The sequence below is a fragment of the Dermacentor silvarum genome, chromosome 5 (assembly GCF_013339745.2).
Source record: "Dermacentor silvarum isolate Dsil-2018 chromosome 5, BIME_Dsil_1.4, whole genome shotgun sequence".
Lineage (NCBI taxonomy): Eukaryota > Metazoa > Arthropoda > Arachnida > Ixodida > Ixodidae > Dermacentor > Dermacentor silvarum.
In genome coordinates, this window is record NC_051158.1 from 100,309,804 (window position 1) to 100,328,515 (window position 18,712).

Sequence of the window (18,712 nt, forward strand, 5' to 3'; positions counted from 1 at the left end):
GTCAGCCCTGATTCTCCGTTGATCCCAAATTCTTTGGAAAGCTGCTTCCTATTTGAAACTGATGTTATTTGTTTCAGTTCCTGCATTTGCAACTTGATTTCACTCTCCGATCTCAGGTTACACACTCCATGTCGAACATGTTGCGCATAACTATATGACGGTTCAAGGCAAGTTCAACAGGATTGAAATGCAGTCGGGCCAAAAGATTCGTTAAACCTGCTAAGGAGTGGGCAACTAAAGAATGCCCTGCAACGGTCATCACAGCACCAAAAAACCTTTCACGGCCTCTGTCTGTATCAAAGATGATTCCTTCGTTGGCTCTTAACACTTCAATGAAATCTTCAAAAAAAATTTAATTGGACATTATGCTTCTTCAGGTCAGCTGTGTGACCGACCCGCATCAAAAAGATGCTAGACAGTTTATAACGCTGAGAAGGTAGCAGGTTTAATATTGTTAAATAAAACACACTGAGCTTGCCCAATTTGCCTCTTTTGGTACCCATCGGGTTAGCAAGTTCTATGTCATCATAATACAGGTTGAAAAGAACAACATTTTCTTGTGTATGTTAAAAATGGGATGCCAATGAACCCTTGTTCTATCCCAGAAGTCACTAAGTACAGAGTCAGTCTGCATTCTGCAGGGCTTACTTACATAGTCAACAATGTTTGGGTGCCTTAGCACATTTTGAAGGAGGTTTGCTAACATTACAACATAAGTCTTTACATGCCCTGTGAGCTTTACCAGAGTTGGCGGCATATAGATACCCAAATTTCGATAGTGTAGCTTTCTCAGGCGGTCACTTTTCATTTGCTCAATATCAATGCTTCAGCTGCATCAAACATCTTTTTTACCTCTTCACCAACAACATCAACAACAACCTTATGACACCTGTGTTGTCCTTCTAGTCGGTTACAATGACCAGTTAATCTAGCAACCACACTGACAGTCTCTCTACTATCTTCTAATGGGGGAGAGGTGTGTCCCACCATGCGTTCCACATTGTTGTCGCTATGTGGGCTGGCCGGGGAGGCAATAACTGTAATGGGTTGGAATATTTTAAAGTGATGCTTATACTGCGGTATAACACCAAACATAGTCTTGCTCTCGCTGCACAAGAACACTGGCTCGCAGTCGTGGTGAAAAGCTTTCGTACGTTGAGCAGATGAGGTGTTACCGTATATGCACTACAAAAAAAGTCACAGTGGTAGCACACATGTTGCCCTACCAGGCCTGGTTCGGTTGCTTCTGACACTACTGCTGATGCTGACGCGCTCCTGCTTGCCTCGTACACTGTTGCAGCTGCAGTAGACACGGCAGTCTCTGTATCTATTGCAGCCGTGTCATCTGTCATGGTAACTTAAGGTGGTATCGGGCTCACTTCTGTAACAGAGATGTCGTTTGCCCCTTGAGGGCTCTCGTCATCAGGGCCAATAATTTCGTAGGCATTGTCTCCTGCATTGAAGGACCAATAAGAACAGCCTGAATTAATAAACATAGCTCTCAAAAATACGGACATCAAAACCTAATCACAACCTTTGCACATCAGTGACCAGGCTTAATGAATAGTACTTGCAGCAGGAGTTACACAATGGTGTGTTCATTACAGTAAAGCCTCGTCAGAAGAGATACTCAAAGGGCACGGGAAACATGTATCTTGAAACCAAAAATTTTAAAAACAATGAGGAGCTAAACTAGATCCCTTTATTATGCATCATCACGAAAGTATGTTTAGATATATGTGAAGGAATAATTGCTCAGGGTGGCTTAAACAGCCCCTAAACCACCTCTCGATATTTCTTAAACATTTCAAGTAAACACACGCATCGAAATCAGAACGCCGTCACGATCAACACTGCCAAAGGCGGGGGCAGTGCTATGCACCGCAGGAGCGCCACAAAATGAAGAAAACCACCCCGTGCGCCTCTCCGGACTTTTCCTGCACCCCCCCCCCCCCGCCCCCCAGTTCGTCCTGACGTCACCAGGCTGTCTCTGATGATGTCACCGGTTTCTGGTGCTGTGGATTAGTCGAACGACAGTGTACGACTGCCGGCAAGGTCTGCAAGCAAAACACGCGCTCCCTCTTCCTCGTCGCATTGCTCGCCGTGCCATTGTGCGCAGCCAGTGGGGACAAAGAACAGAAACACCGACAGAAGGGTCTCCCGATGAGGCTCTTCAACACAGCCAGTCACCAAACGATTCCATTATATTGGCGAGGTCATTAGCAGCACCCCTAGCAGGACGACAGGCCAGCACGGCAGCAACAGAGCGCATTGGCGATGGCCTGTCACATTACATTTGGAGGTGTACTCGGCGAGGAAAAGACAATACCGTGCAGACGGCACGTACCAGATGATAGAGTGAAATGAGCGGGGACTATTTTTCCATCATCAAACGCTGCTATTACTGAACCGGTGTGAAAAAATTCTCGTGGCTACGTGTTCGTTGCCTTATCGTGTACAACTCCAACACCGCAACTAAATTTCGACCTCTGGGTGGTTTAGGGGCCCTTTAAAGAAGATGTTCACAGCACTCTTTTTTTTTTGGTGACTGCCAGACTGTATTAGCTTTCTTCCCAACTTCTGGAGTTTACACACTCCACTTTGCAACCCTCCTTCTTGCTCGCAATACCTTTAAGGTACTCTTTGATGCTCGTCAGCTTTAACTGCCGACACTTTCTGCGCTGCACTGTCCTCGTTGTCCTCCTTTTCTAATTTATGTTTAAGGCGACATGTGCAATTGACTTGTGTGAGGATTGCATGATCTTTAAGTCCTTCGGAGCACACGAGGTGCACGAAGTGAATGTGTCTGGGTTGCGTCGCTTCGAAATAGTGAAGAATACTTGAAAAGTCACACTTAATAACAAAGGTGTCTCTTGCATGCAATGCTGTTAACGTGGCAAACAATGCAAAACCAACCAAGCCATTTTCAAATGTCTCTTACAACCAAGTGTCTCTTGTAACGAGATTCTACTAAATATTTTTCATCTACGGATCATCTGCATGCACATGTATAGTCACAAAGACATGTTGCATGGAATGGGGAACCAGGACCAGCTCATACTCTTACTTATTGTCCCTTACATAAGCAGCTGATAGCAATATGACAAAAAAAGCGGGCGAAGAGGCTAGCATAGAAGATGATCCTTTAGCTCTAAACATTTTTGGGCCCACATCACTTCCTTATATGACATAAGGAAACAACTTGATTGCAGTAATGGCTGCAGTGATCTGGGTTGATTGAAACAAACAATACTTAAGGTTGCCCTGTATGTAATTTTATCACTGCGCTTTTTAGATGTCCTGCTGGTGATCCTGGCTGCACGATGCTTTTCATGCTTTTTGGCACGATTGCTTTCTGTTCGTCTCCACTTTTTTTCTGACTTTCTCCCCTTTCCCCTCCTTTCTTGTGTAAAGAAGCACACCTGATGTATCAAATCTGTTAACATGTGTGCTTCTCTGTGGTCTGTGCTGTATTTTTGCGCTGCACAAATCAATTCAAAATGCAAGATGTAATGTCCCTGCCTTTCCTTTATTTGTATATATATATATAATGTGTCTCTCATGTTTGGAATATATGTACATTCAGGAGTGCCTGCATGCTCTTCTCTTCTGCTCCAGTGACGAAAAGGAGAGCCTTTTTATGTACCATAGTAGAGGAACATTCAAAGAAGGAAGGAAGGAAAATAAGAGGCGAAAGGCACAGAGGTTAACCAGGTTAAATGTCCGGTTGGCTACTCTGCACGGGTGGATGGGGTAAGGGCAGAAAAGATTAGAAAACAAAAGATTAAAAAGAAGAAAACAAAAACAAAAAAAGAACCAAAAAACAACACATCTGTCCGCACAATTCTATAGTTTTTCATGAAGTCCTGTTTCTTTCAAAAAAGCGTACTAGCGCTTTTAAAGCAGTCCGTTCCGACGTCGGCTGGGACCAGGGACCAAGAATTCCAGCTTCCGTAAGGGGACGGCTGTCTATCTTGTCGAGCGTGGTTCTGAGGACTTTCCTTTGTGCACTAAAACGACGACAATCACACAGAAGATGTGCTATCGTCTGTTTGCACCGGCAAGTTTCACAATCTGGACTTGTGGCCACTCCCATCAGGTAGGAGTACGCGTTGGTGAATGCTACTCCAAGTCTTAGGCGACAAATGAGAGTTACTTCCCGTCGTGGTAAGCCATGTGGAAGGCGGAACTTCAGATCAGGATCCAGGGAACAGAGGCGCTGGTTTTTAAAGTCCGTTGAATTCCAGTGGGCTAACGTAAGCTCGCGAGCAAGCGCACGGAGCTTTCTTGCTGCGTCTGTTCTGGACATAGGGATAGCGACGCAATCGGTACTGGTATGTGAAGATCGAGCGGCTGCGTCCGCTTGCTCGTTTCGAAAGATACCACAGTGACTTGGCAGCCATTGAAAGAAAATGTCATGTTTTTTGTCAACTGTCTGATGGTAAATTTCGCGTGTGTCCGCGAGAAGTCGTTCGTGCGGTCCACGGCGAAGTGCAGAGAGCAAACTCTGGAGGGCGGCCTTGGAATCGCAGAAGATAGACCATTTCTGGGGCGGTTCCTGTTCAATAAATTTCATTGCTGCACACAGAGCTGTAAGTTCGACAGCCGTCGTCGATGTCAAGTGCGATGTCCGGAATTTTATTACTGTAGATTTTGCTGGGACAAATACTGCAGCTGCTGAACTGGAGTGCATGACCGACCCATCTGTGTAAACATGTAAGCGGTCACTGTGGACCTCATGTAGTAGCAATAATGCTGCCTGCTTCAATGCTGCTGACGGCATTTGTGCCTTCTTATTCACGCCTGGAATAGTGAGGCATACTCGAGGTGAATGCAGAGACCACAGTGGTAACGAAGGCCATGCTGCAGGGACGTAATTCGATGGTAGCGATGCTCCGTGTATAGTCAGGTAACGGCTAAAACTCGTATGCGGCCTAGTTGTTGGCAGGCAAGCAAGATGGTGAAAGGGTGTCCTAACGACATGTCGAATGTGCACTCTTAGAGCGTCGACTGCAAAGTATGTTGATACAGGATGGTCACATGCTATGGCGATTGTGGCCGCTGTCAAAACAGGAACATTCAAAGGTTTCCACTGTACCCATTACATCATTCATCATGTGGATCTGTCACAATACAGAATAGCAGTGGTCCATAATATTAGCCCATCATAACAGCATCTCGGTACATTAGCACGTACCGAGATGCTGTGAAACTGCTGTTACAAAGCCGCTGGTGCTGGCAATTCCAGCAGCAGTGCAGTGGTACAGCTGAGTGCCACCTGCATAGAGATGAATGCATATGCATGTTAACAACTCAGTAGTTGCTGACACTTTCGTAAGCTGTACACTGCACAATAAAGTAATCTAGACAACTTTGTTGGAACAAATGCACATAATTAAAACACCATTTAAACACTATGATTAACTGCCGCTGACCTCTCACACACAAGGGATAATACTACTGAATCTTCAGTGGAGAGCTCGCAGATTACCACAGTCCATAAAGGACAAGCTTTCTTTGAGGAAAACAGCTTCAACAGCTATTAGTTTTCTTGATCATTTGATGTGCTAGCTTTGCTTTAAATGTCATGCAGTACTAGAAAATATGAAGTGCAGCATTTCTAGCAGCAGAAGTCGTCGTCAGCCTCATGGTACAACTGATTTTTGCACTGTTTGTGTCAGTGAGCCAACACATACAAAGAAAACCAAGTTCACACATATACAGTGCCATGTGCACTTCTTCTAAAAACACAGTCACCAGTTTGAATGCTGCTGACAGAAAGGCTATATAGAGTGCGACACTGCATAGAACTACCACTTATGACTGTATATGTATGATCTGCTTATTGGAGAGGTAGTCACATGCCATTTCTAGTCTCTTTTAGAAGCATTACTAAAGGCAGAATTAAAATTATTCATATGTCACGAATTTCACACACCCACAGTTTGGTTAAATAACTTGTGAGAAAAAGACATGTTTACCTGGAATAGCAACCCTTTTTCCTGCTGCAAAACGTTCCTTCATATTAATGACATAACTTTACAGCGTCATAATATATCGTGTTTCTCGCAACTACTTACCGGAAGTGGCGAGTTAAGAGTGTTGATACGTGAGTCATTGGGCGACAGTACTGCCTAATACAAGTTCTTCACGAACACGAGCACACGTCCCTCGCAGTTAATGGCAACCATATATACCTCTGTGAAACATGATCGCACCTTTGTGGTCAAAATACACGTTAGTACAACATCACCACCTCATAAAAAAAACTCACTACAAGCCAGCAGCCGACAGCATAATGTGAAATTGCAACTGATGTCCACTTACTCGTGGCCTGTGGTTGAGTTACTTCTGACTGGGTGCTGAGAAACCCATGTCCTGGGTTGACCCTACAAAACATACAGGGTTATGTGAAATGTTGAAAATGTATACACGCCGGCATTTCATAATTGAGTCACAAAATTCATTCATTAAATCCATTCATACGTCACGAATGTCACAAATCCACAGTTTGGTTAAATATCTTGTGACAAAAAGACTTGTTTACCTGGAATAGCAGCCTTTTTTCCCGCTGCAAAACTTTCCTTCAAATTAATGAAATAAATTTACAGCGTCATAATATATTGTGTGTTTCTCACAACTACTTGCCGGCACTGGCGAGTTACAGCGTTGATACGTGACTCATTGGGCGACAATACTGCCTAATATAAATGCTTCACGAACACGAGTACATGTCCCTTGCAGAGAATGGCAACCATATATACCTCTATGACACATGGGGCCGTATTCTGAAACGTTCCACTTCTGCGATATTTCTTTTTCGCTTTCACGTGCGTGCTGATTGGCTGGTTGAGCAAAATTGAATGATGTTGGGCTCAACCAGCCAATCAGCTCATCAAATTTTGCTAAAACAGCCAATCATCGAGCGCCTGAAAGCGAAAAAGAAATTTCGCCGAAGTGGAACATTTCAGAATACGGCCCCAGATCGCACCTTTGTGGTCAAAATGCACGTTAGTACGACATCACCACCTCATTAAAAAAATAATAACTCAGTAGAAGCCAGCAGCCGACTGCATAATGTGAAATTGCAACAGATGTCCACTTACTGGTGGCCTGTGTTTGAGTCACTTCTGGCAGTTGACTGGGTGCTGAGAAATACACATCCTGGGTTGTCCCTACAAAACATACAGGGCTATGTCAAATGTTGAAATTGTAACACGCCGGCATTTCGTAATTAGGTCGTAAAACAAACGAGTAAACTAAAGACAAATGTGATGTCAACAAAGTACGCATCATATGATAGGCTGTCAACTGGTAATGCATTCCGGGAAAAACCTAATGCAAAGGAAAGACTACACACAACGTTGACACACGATTTAACTCGCTCTAGGTTTCTTCGTGTCAAATATAGTCAAATAATTATGTGTCTCGAGGTTGGGGCCTAATTAGTGTAAATTACGCACTATATTATTTAAGTATAAAGTGCATGCCCGCGATCTTGCGCACGACTGCGACAAGCGACGCGTTGGAGATGGCTGTCGCGTTCGCTCGTCGTCTACAGTACGTACCGCATGCGAGCGACGACTTTTTAGCGACGTCTCCCCGGTGCTACCCATATGCGTAGCAAATACGCGTCGAAACTGGCGTAACGCGTGCTTCATTAATTTTTGTTTTACTGTAAATAGGAGCATAAATATTTCTAAAAGTCTTGCACTTGGTTCTTATCCTTGCACGTATCAAAAAGTCGTTTGCTCGTTCCGTGCGACAATTCGTAGCACTCGACTGATGTTCTGTACATGCTGTTTCGGCTTCGCGCTATTGGCTAGTCGCTCATAGCACTTTCGGGCGACGAGCGACGAATTCTATGTTTCGAGAACCAAGCGATCTGTTCGCGCGACGGCCCGTTTCGTCGTTAGAAGCTGTCGATCGTCGCCGTCGCGCACGAATTAAATCGCTCTCATGCGGTTTGGGCTTTACCCTGCAAAACATTTCTTCACGGCGCACCTGTGCGCGCTTCGAATGAGTAGCGCTGTAAAATTTACGTACCTGGCATTTAATATAGTTGCTAAACACGGATTCCCTTTGCCCTGTGTCGTGTACAGTGCGCTACATTTACCTGCCCGCTTTTTTTTTTGCATTAGCCATACTGTGTAGCACTGCACCTATACGCGCGTCAGTCAACCTCACGACACATAAATAGAAAAAAAAAACAGAAGTGCCACTCACCAATTCGAGCATGTTGTACTGGGCTGTGCCCACAGTATGAGCACCAAGCGGCCTGGAATGGTGCAGCAGGTACGTTGTTCGCGGAACGGCAAAATCCGTCGCACTCACATTGCGGGGCATTGCAATGGCCTCGCAACACACCTTTCGTGTCCACTGGTGAAAACATATCGTCCTGCTGCGCACGCGAAGGGCGCCGCCAACACAGTTCCAAACTTTGCAACCAGTTTGCACGAAAAGTCCGCAGAACGGGAGCTTCGCCATGGCGCGCGCGCGCGGCTCGGCGGCTCTATGTCAATCCGAAACTTCTCTCTTGTATATATTTTTGCTTTTCCTTCGCGCGTGCGCGGTGAGTTTGTTTACGGCGCTCCGGCCGCTTCGGCGTATTCCGTCACGTATCGCGCACGAACATCGGTGTGAGGGGCCGTATACGGACAGCGGCCGCGTAACAACGAGCGCATATACCGTAAAATTCAGAGCAAGTGCCCCCACCCGTGCAAGCGCCCCCCCCCCCCCCCGACTTCACTGCTAATTTCAAATATCCGCGCCATTCCGGGAAAGCGCCCCCCCCCCCCTGTCACAGCTCCGCGCCGACGCGCGGCAACAGTGGCCTGCCACATCTCACGAATAAAGTTTCCTTGGGTTTTTCTAAATAATATATATATATATATATATATATATATATATATTGTTTTTGTGGTCTTGCTGGTTTGGACACGGCCAACTACGGCTACCTGATATGAAGGGCAAGACACGAGAGGGCAGGACCACCACCATCATCCAAGCATCCAATCCAATCCAATTCAATCCTGGAGCTCGATTGCTACGCGCATGCTACGCGCCATTTGTTGTTTTGTGTTTGCTGCGCCTCGTCAGCTATGCCCATGCATTCCTACACAGTGGCCAAGAAAATCGAGGTCATTCAATGGCATTGTGAAAACGGAAAAAACGTGCACCACACGTCTCGACATTTCAAGCTCGACCGGAAGCGGATACGGGAATGGGAAAAGAATTTCGCGAATTTGCTGCAGCAAAACTACGGGAAGGCAAAACTTCGACGGAAGCTGAGTAACGGCGCACCAGTGTTTAGTGAATACGTGGACGATGCGCTCTTTGAGTTCTTCGAGCGTGAAAGAAGTGCAGGACGTGCCGTTAGCAACCGGTTTCTTTCTGAAGAGGCTGTGAAGATCGCCAACAGCATGCAGTTGGGAAACTTCGTAGCTTCCAGCCATTATATAAATCGGTGGAAGCAGCGGTTCGGCGTTGCAATGCGCCGCGCAACAAACGAGAGCCAGAAGACGCCGGAGGAATTTTCGGAGGCAGCAAGTGCTTTTCGGTCTTCCGCAAACTCCCTGCGACGGCGCTACGACTACACTTTGTACAACATCGCCAACATGGATCAGACGATGGTCCGAATAGACAACCCGGCCAACAGGACCAACAACGTGATCGGCGAAAGCACCATACGGATCGCTAACACAGGATGTGCCCGGCGAGGCTTCACGGTTTGCCTAGCTGCTTGCGCCAACGGTCACCAAGCTCCCAGCCTTCATTATATTCAAGGAGCAAAGCGGGAAAACTCCAGCCAGGGCCTTTTGTGAGCCTTCGCATACCAGGTGAGAATAATTTTATTTGATTGATGGGGGCGAGGAGTCACAATTTCGCCGAGTTCGTTCTATCACAATGCTGACTTTTTTCCCATCGCAGTAAATGTTCGTCTCACCGCCACGAAGAACGGGTGGATGACAGCGGAGAAAATGCAAGAATGGCTGTCCAGAGTCTGGGGCCCAAACGTCGACGACGTGCGACGGTTATTGGCACTGTACCAGGCGCCCATTCACAAAACGCAAGCTGCGAAAAATGCCTTTGAGGAGTACGATACCGACGTGCTCTACGTGCCTGCAGGGTGCACGAGCATCCTGCAGCCTGCTGATGTTTATTGGAATAAGCCATTTAAATCCACCCCGCGGCGTTTGTGCGTGAGGAAGAGCGAACCCCAAAGGGAAACTTGAAGAAGCCGTCGCGGCAACACGTGCTTGATTTTGTAGCCGAGGCGTGGGCCGCTGTACCCGACGAGACAGTGGCACGATCCTTCAAGGGGTGCGGCATTAGCAACGCACTCGATGGCTCGGAGGACGGCGACCTCCATAGCGGACTGGCAGATGTTGGAGCCGTGGTGCCAGAAGACCGGGGCGGACTTCAAGCGGAATGCTGCAACCTTTTCTTTGCGACTGACTCCGAAGAGTCTTTTGATGGTTTTGAAAGTGATCAAGAGATATAACAAATATTTGGCCTAAATAAAGTTCAGTGCAATAAAATTTTAAATCCATGCACACTGCCTTTTTTTTCCTGGCGTGAAAATTTCGTCGCCATCTTGAATATTGGTGCCGATCCGGGATAGCGCCCCCCCCCCCTCACTTTGCCGGCAATTTCGACTTGCTTGGGGGGAGGGGGGCACTTGCTCGGAATTTTACGGTAGGCAGTACTAGTTGGTTTGGAGGCCGCTTGAAGAGTGTCACGTATCTCCCTTTGTCGGGCTGCCCATAGCCGTTATATTAAGCAGTACGTCGAAGGGTGCCGTTTCTAGCCAGGCTATTATCCAGGACCGGACTAAGAGTGTACGGAAGACAGCCATACACCATCACACAGCAGTTATATACCGATGTGCAATGAACGGCGCCAAGGCTTGGCTGTGGCAGCGCGTACTAAAGGCTGCACGACCGTCTTCAGGAGACTGCATAATGAACAACACTGACAGAGCACCGAATAAAATGTGGGGGAAAACGATCGTGCGAGCGCGAAGGCAAGCGCATGTACGCGGAGCAGGGGAGGAAGGGTCTTTGAAGGGTCAGGGTCGCAGCGCGCCTACCGCCCACGGGTGGCGAAACGTGCTGAGAAACACTCCCATTGTTTCCCCGACGGGTGAGAAGGCCGTAAGAAGCGAGCGCGCGCGCCAGTCGAGCCCGGCCGTTCCCTTACCACGGCCGCTGGATAAAAAAAAAGGTTTTTTGTAGCGTTAGCTACACTGGCCTAGCCAAGCCCGTTTCGCGCGGCACACCAAGAGCTGTGCTGCGCATGCGCAAGGATCAGTGATGTCACACGGCTTGCGCACCGGAGCCACCGGAGCCGGCACCTCTCGCGCACTCCGCCGCCGCCGCTCTGCGCATTCCAGAGGAGTGACGTCGTAGCCGTGGTAGACGCACTGGCGCCGGCGCGCGCTCGCTGTGCAGTCGCCGTCTGACACTGCGCTGGAGCCGCTGCGCTTCTGACTGGCGTTTGCCAGCGTGGTATAGCCATGGAGAAGGAGAGCGCAAATGCTGCTCAACAGCGCAGAAGAACGGAGAAGCTTGACTCATCGGATCCCGAAGTAGTTGCCTGGCAATTAGCGGTTGAGCGTAGGAGACAAGCAGAACGTTTTGTTGGGCTAGTTGGTGCATGTTACTAAATTATTTAAAGCGCCAAACAGACGACACAAGAAGAGACACGGACGAGCGCTTGTCTGCGCTCGTCCGTGTCTCTTCTTGTGTCGTCTGTTTGGCGCTTTAAATAATTTAGTAGGAGACAACCAGGAAAGCTAAGAATAATCAGCTGAACCTTTGCTAACGCTACGTATATCCTGGCATAGCCGAGCTAAGCCACTGCAACTTTTTTTTTTTAATCCAGCGGCCGTGCCCTTACACACTCTCAGCCATAGAATAAAGACCAACTCAGCAATCACAACGGCGCAGCGGCGCGCGCAGCAAAGCTCCTTCGTCAGACGTCTCGTTGCAGCAGTCGAGTTAGTCGGATGGCTCCCAAGAGGCCCGGTGATGATGCCACGGCAACTGGTTCGGAGAAGCGCCCCAAGAATGCGGATTACCCCGATACCAAACGCCAGAAGAAGAATGATCGAATGCGCATGCGGCGGTAGTCAGGCGAATGGGCACAGGCTTTCACCGAACGCACTTTGCAATTTACAAAGTCTCCTTCAATTTTCTTTCTTAGTGTGGCAGAGAAACAACGAATTCTAACGTAGAAAAATGGTGCGTCGATAAGAGGTGAAGATCGCGACGTCATAAAGACTTTTGTTGTACTTAGTTGCACTTGGACTGTCTTTGTCTTGGATCGCAGCCCATGGAGGGCCTTTTTCGTCAACGATACTACGAAAGCATCCTACTATACTAGCCCACTTCCACTGGCGTGGTGACAGAGATGACAATGACACACCGATGCAATTTTAGAGGCAAGGCCACTAGTATGGAATTCTCCAACATAGCAGCACTTGCCATCCGTCGTTTTAAATGCTGACGAAGGAGCCTTGTTGGCCACAGAACGCCAGGTGTGGCAAACCTACATTTTGGCTGAGGACATTGTTCACTGTATAAGTATAAATGATGGACGTACCCAGACAGGTGATTCTGACAAAAACTCAAGCTAAATCATTTTAGCTGTCATATGAGTGACATACTAGTGCAAATATTCTCCTTTTGTTATCGATCCGGCAGACGCTTTCGCAATTGCTTGCAATTAGGGCGCTGCTTTAGAGGGTGTCGCTTTTTCTACGGACGGTAAAAAGTTGTGTAGATGATTGATACAGCGAGATCGATTGTCCTAAATTGTGACATAAAAGTAGGCATTTTAAGCTGTTTTTCTACCATAAGCCGCACTGTTGTCAGAGCCTGTATTTTTTTCTTCTTTTGGGCACCAGACAGAGAAACTTAACTGAAAAGGTGACATGAGTTCGCGCTTACTTTTAAGCAACACGAGTGTGGCTAGGTATGAAAATATATCATGAGTGACTTGCCATGGCAGCAGTCTTGGCACGTAGCGGTTCACAAAAATTAGACTGCACTCAAGTAGTCACTATTACTTCCTTTACGAGGATACGAGGATATGTACTCATAACATTCTCATTAACTTGGTCTAGATGTTTCAGTGCAGATATTTTTTGCACATCCGTATACCGACGTTCATAAACAAACTGCCACCACAAAACATGGTTATAAAGCCTCGGTAGATAAATCGTGAGCAAGCAATAGGCAACTATGGCATTGATCCTAGGAACGCTAAAGGAGAAATGTTAGTCGAATTCGCAGAAAGGAATAGGCTCTGAATAATGAATACCTTCTTCAGGAAGCGCAGCAACAGGAAGTGGACCTGGGAAATCCCTAATGGAGAAAGAAGAAATCAAATAGATTTCATACTCACTGCCGATCCTAGCATAGTGCAGGATGTAGAAGTGTTAGCTAGGATAAAGTGCAGTCACCATGGATTAGCGAGGCCTAGGATTTGTCTCAATTTCAAGAGAAAGAGTAAAATTAATCAAGAAAAAACAGGCCCACCTAGACGCAGTAAGCGTAAAAGCAGACCAATAAATGCTGGTGCTCGCTAACAAATATTCAGCTTTAGAACAGAAAGATGAAGAAAAGATAGCGATAGAAAAGATAACGCAAGGAAATGCTTGCTATAAATGAATTCACAGCAGCGATAAACAGACATGATGTGTACGGAACTGCTCGAGCGCACGATGGTACGCACCGCGACGGCAGCGCTCTTTCAGCATGCCGCGTAACGGCGGGCCCCTTGCAATATTTGTTGACTGCATGCCGCTAGACAAGTAGTCATGCCTGCCCTGTAGTAACGGCCATCTGTCCCTTCAGCAACTGATAAATAACTGATGAAATGCATATGAGCTCGCAGTAACGTACTACGTGCAAATCGCGCGGAAGTGCGAGCTCGTGCGCTGCTTACTTGATATAGCTTTTAATGACAGCGCTCGAACATCGATGTGCTGTAATCAATGCTGCCTTGCTGAGCTGCCTCAACGAGCTGGCTTGAGGTCAAGGATGAGCACATTTAACTCTCAAATCTGTGCGGCTCACAGTGGGGTAATGAAGTTATCCAGCGCGTCCGACGCTCCGCTTCGTGAGACCTTGAAAGAAAACGGTAGAATCTCATGTTGGGATTCAGGCCTCCTTGCTCGTGGCAGCTCACGACGCAGCAGTAACGACGGTGACGCTTTTTCGCGGTTGAGCTAGGTCTCTCCGGATCGGCGTCGCCGATTCCTTCTGCTTCCAGCATTACGTCCCACGGCACACGGACAGTCCGTTTTCGTTAAACTAGGCTGCGGCCAGCTCGCAGCGTGGTCGGCGTGTTCTCTGAGAAATGACGAGCCTTTTCGCACTCGCAACAGGGCCGAAAAAAAGTGCGAATCGACGTAAAAATTGGGCTAGAAACGTGCTTCGCCACAGCCAGGGTACTACCCAGATAACTTCTCTTGCCGCCACCTCAAACTCCAGCGCAAGACGCCCATAGAGACTTTAATGAAAAGCGGTCATCGGTGAAGGATAAACATGTACACGTGCCAATATTCTCCCCTTAAACAAAACATCGTCCCGATGCTGCAGACAAACACGAAAGCTAAAACAAAACCAGGGCTAATAAAAAAAACAACAACAACGAAGCAACAAAGTCCCTAAGTTCGGCAGCGGGCGCAGAAACGCTTAAGACGCACCACGTGGATGACTTCAGGTCATGCGCGGCGCCGCTGTGATTGCGAAATGCCGTCTGGCACGACCTCATGGTCAAGGGCGCCAATACGTCGGATGACCTCATAGGGTCCGAAATAGCGCCGTAGCAGTTTCTCGCTAAGTCCTCGTCGGCGTATCGGAGTCCAGACCCAAACACGGTCGCCGGGCTAGTACACGACGTAGCGTCGTCGAAGATTGTAGTGTCGGCTATCAGTCCTCTGCTGGTTCTTGATACGCAAGCGGGCTAGCTGTCGACCTTCGGCGCCCTGCAAGTAGGTAGCAACATCGAGATTGTCTTCGTAGCGTTGTCTTCGTCAAGCGTTGTTGCCGGGTTTCTTCGGTAGACCAGCTTGAACGGCGCAATGTACGTCGGTTCTTGCACGGCCGTGTTGTATGCGAAGGTCACGTACGGAAGGATAGCACCCCACATCTTGTGTTCGACGTCGACCTACATTGCCAGCATGTCGTCGATGGTCTTATTTAGGAGCTCAGTGAGGCCATTCGTCTGCCGGTGGTAGGCGGTGGTCCAGCGAAAGCTTGGTTGGCTGCACCGCAGGATGGCTTGAGTTAGATTTGCCGTATAGGCCGTACCTCTGTCGGTGATGAGGACTTCTGGGGCACCGTGACGCAGGAGGATGTTCTCAACGAATAATCTGGTGACCTCGGCGGCACGCCTTTATTGGGCAAGGCTACTGTTTCGGCGTAGCGGGTGAGGTAGGCCGTATCTACGAAGATCCATTCATTCCCGGACGTCGACGTAGGGAAAAGCCCCAGTAAGTCCATCCCGATTTGCTGAAACGGTCGGCGAGGTGGTTCGATCGGCTGTAGAAGTCCGGCTGGCCTTGTCGGCGATGTCTTGCGTCGCTGACAGTCTCGTCATGTCTTTACGTAATGGGCGACGTCGGTAGTGAGGCGAGGCCGGTGCTATCTTAAGCGAAGCTTTATAGGCTCACAAGTTTCGGCGGTGGTGGAGTAACGCTGAAGACTGGGCCGATCCTTCTCATAGTGCAGAAAGCGTCCAAGTTCAAGGCACATACCCCTGTAAACTTGGGGACATGTAACGCGCCCTTGGACATCCCTTGTCGTACGTAAGACCCAAAGAGACAAAATCACTACTCCTTCCCCTGTCGATAAAATGGGGGTAAGCGAAGCTTGTCGTCCGATTCTAGCGTGAGGGCTTTCGATGCCCAGGCGAAGCGTCAGCGAAGAGCCGCGGACCCCGAGTTGCGGGAGCGCGATGTTCAGGCCAAACGTCAGCGAAGAGCCGCCGACCCTGAGAAGGGCAAACGAAGCGCAACGCCTGCGACAGTGTCGTCTTGCCGCAAGCTTCCCTTACCCCTATTTCCTCGACAGGGGAAGGGCTCTGACTTTTTTCTTGTATCCTCGCGAGCGTGCGGGGAAATACCGTGGTGTCCAGCCGTTGGGTCGTGATGGAGAGCTTGCAGAGACATCGCTGGACATGCGTAGGCACGAGGACTTCTCGATGGTGTGGGCTTGGCCCACGGCCGTACGGGAGGGTCCGGTGCAAGGACACAAAAGCACCTCCACCAGATCTCACGTACTAGTGACCATTGCCCTCTACTATGGTTTGCTGGATACCGCTTCCCCGCTCGTCGATCCGGACGCAGCTGAAGACAGCGGAAGTGTGGCCTGGTGCGGCAGCTCGTCCCGGAAGTAGGGCATATGCTGCACTTTCTGGCGCGTGTGGTCTTATAACATTGCAGCCGTGACAACTTTTTATTCGTGGTTTGCCGCGTTTTGGGGACTGTTCCTTTTTCTCTTGTCTGTGCTTTTTACGATAATTTGAACCAATATGCGATATTATTCTTATATTAAGGGTTTTATCAATCACGTGTGTCTCCCGCGCACGCTGTTTCTGTAAGTGACGCTGTGGGCGCGGCGATGGCAAATGCTGAACGTCTTCCCAGAACATTTCTTCTGCCGGCTTTGGTAGTTTACAGCCTGACAGGCAGGTAAGTTACGGGGAAAAAAGGAGAAATGCCGAACTACCGTACACGCCAAAGTGTCGTTGCAGTTTCACGAAGCACCGACTTCCGGGACAAGCAGCTTACATCCACTGGCTTCGTTCAATGACGCTCGATGCGCTATCCAGCCCCCTATAGTACAGATCAGTGGTAGTGACGATGAAGAAAACAGTCGCAAAACTGTGAATGACGACACGGAGTTTTTATTGGGCGAACCTGTGCCCACAAAGGAAGTTGCACTCAAAGCACAATGATAGCGGCGACCACAGTCAGCAATCGGCAAAATCTGATCAGCCGGGAAACGCGTCGGCTTTTATACATGAGTCGCGTCGGCTTTTATGCATGAGTCATCGATGTACCAGGGCCGGTATTTTGTAGCGATGCCTTTAATGTAATAATGTCTTTTCGCGCTTATCGCGCTTTGTCAGTGGTCGGAGCGACGGTCCGCTCGCATTATCAACGGGATCAGCCGGCCGTGAGCGGTGGATGATAAGACTAGAGTAGAATAAGTCATAATGTCTTGCTACAAAATCGCGGCCCAGAGCAATCCTTGGTGCCCGGGTGTCTTTCAGAATATACAAGACAATTCGCGTCGCTTATACGATCAGATTACATAAGCGTCGGATAGAAGCATCGACAACGTTCGTGAAACTTCCGATACACGCAGGCGCCTTCTGCGCCGAGCGATAACATTTGTTAGCCAATGAAAAGTGGTCACCGGTCAGTGATAATCAAGTACGCATGTCAATATGACACGGGGAAAAGCTGCTGAAGAAGATGTAGTAACAGTCAATTAAGTAAAAGACGGAGGAGAAATGATGCTAGAAAAGCTTGCAGCCATTTATACGTAATGCCTCACGACTTCAAGTGTACCAGATAACTGGAAGAATGCCAACATTATACTAATCCATAAGAAGGGAGACGCTAGAGAACTAAATTAAATTATGGGGTTTTACGTGGCAAAACCACGATTGATTATGAGGCACGCCTTAGGGGGACTCCGGAAATTTGGACCACCTGGGGTTCTTTAAAGGCATACGGATACAAAATTTGAAAATTTTACGAAAATGCTGAAAATGAATTGTGTGTGATTACACCGAAAAGTGTGTCATTACACCGAAAAGAAGTAGTCACTTAGCTCATTTTTGAGCCGATGGCATTATTTTTGGCGTTTTTGTGAGCGCGCGCCTCGCCACCCGACCCGCGGGAGTTGGAAGGCGTGACGTCACGACACCCTCGTCGGATAGCCAGCCGGCCGGCTGCGGTCGTTCGAAGCGCCCCGACGCCGCCATCGCGTGCAAGGATTTCAGTTCTGGTGTGTCTACCAGCGATGAGTACACGTCTGAAGACAAGGACAATTCCAACTTGGCAAGAAATATTACCGCTTACGGTTACGAGCTTTCAGCGTCAAGCCACGAAGAAGAGCAGGCGGCCGTCGAAGTGCCGGTCAGGTTTTCGCGAATCGCAGCCGCGAAGAATCCAATCTGCACCAGAAACTTATGCAAAACTTATTCGTCATTTGCAGGCGTAAATTTTTGGCAGTGGCGTAATTATGTTGATGCCGAAGATTTGCACCAGCAGCGAAGAAGAATACACTTGGTTGCTGCAATATTAGCTGTTTTTGTCTGTTTGAGCTCTGTTCCACCAGGTGGCAGCACCCAACAGGCCGCTCACGTTTACGGTTCCGCCAGAACGCCCCAACACCCGCGTTTACCCGATTACCGGACGCTTAAGCTAAAGCTCTCTAATAGGCAGGTATCCAAAGTTTACGCACGTTCTCGTCTCTGGGAAATGTGTGCGACGGCGTGTCACGACCGACGATGCTGCTATAACAGCAATGTCTGGGCATTTCCTTCCGCCACGACGAACGCGTCAATACATAGTTTGCACGTGACGTCATATCCGCCGCCTGCCCCAACCGTCCGCCATCGCTAGGCACCTCGCTACTAGCCGCTGGCCCGCTGCGTTTGCGTTCGGCGTTCGCTTCTACGTGTC

The 18,712-nt window shown here is 48.4% G+C and overlaps 1 protein-coding gene across 2 annotated transcripts; it reads right to left on the reverse strand.

The window, feature by feature from the left end:
• Nucleotides 1-1,215: 1,215 nt before the first annotated feature.
• On the reverse strand, nt 1,216-8,479 carry LOC125945923 (uncharacterized). 2 transcript variants are annotated; one of them, XM_049668318.1, is made up of 3 exons: nt 8,227-8,479; nt 7,107-7,175; nt 1,216-1,453 (listed from the first exon to the last, which is right to left on the reverse strand). In XM_049668318.1, exons 1-3 carry the CDS (start codon nt 8,390-8,392, stop codon nt 1,359-1,361), a joined length of 330 nt encoding a protein of 109 aa, XP_049524275.1. In that variant the 5' UTR covers nt 8,393-8,479; the 3' UTR covers nt 1,216-1,358. The 2 variants fall into 2 exon arrangements, 1 of the variants encoding a protein (XP_049524275.1); XR_007467215.1 differs by lacking the exon at nt 1,216-1,453 and adding an exon at nt 6,321-6,389.
• Nucleotides 8,480-18,712: the final 10,233 nt, after the last annotated feature.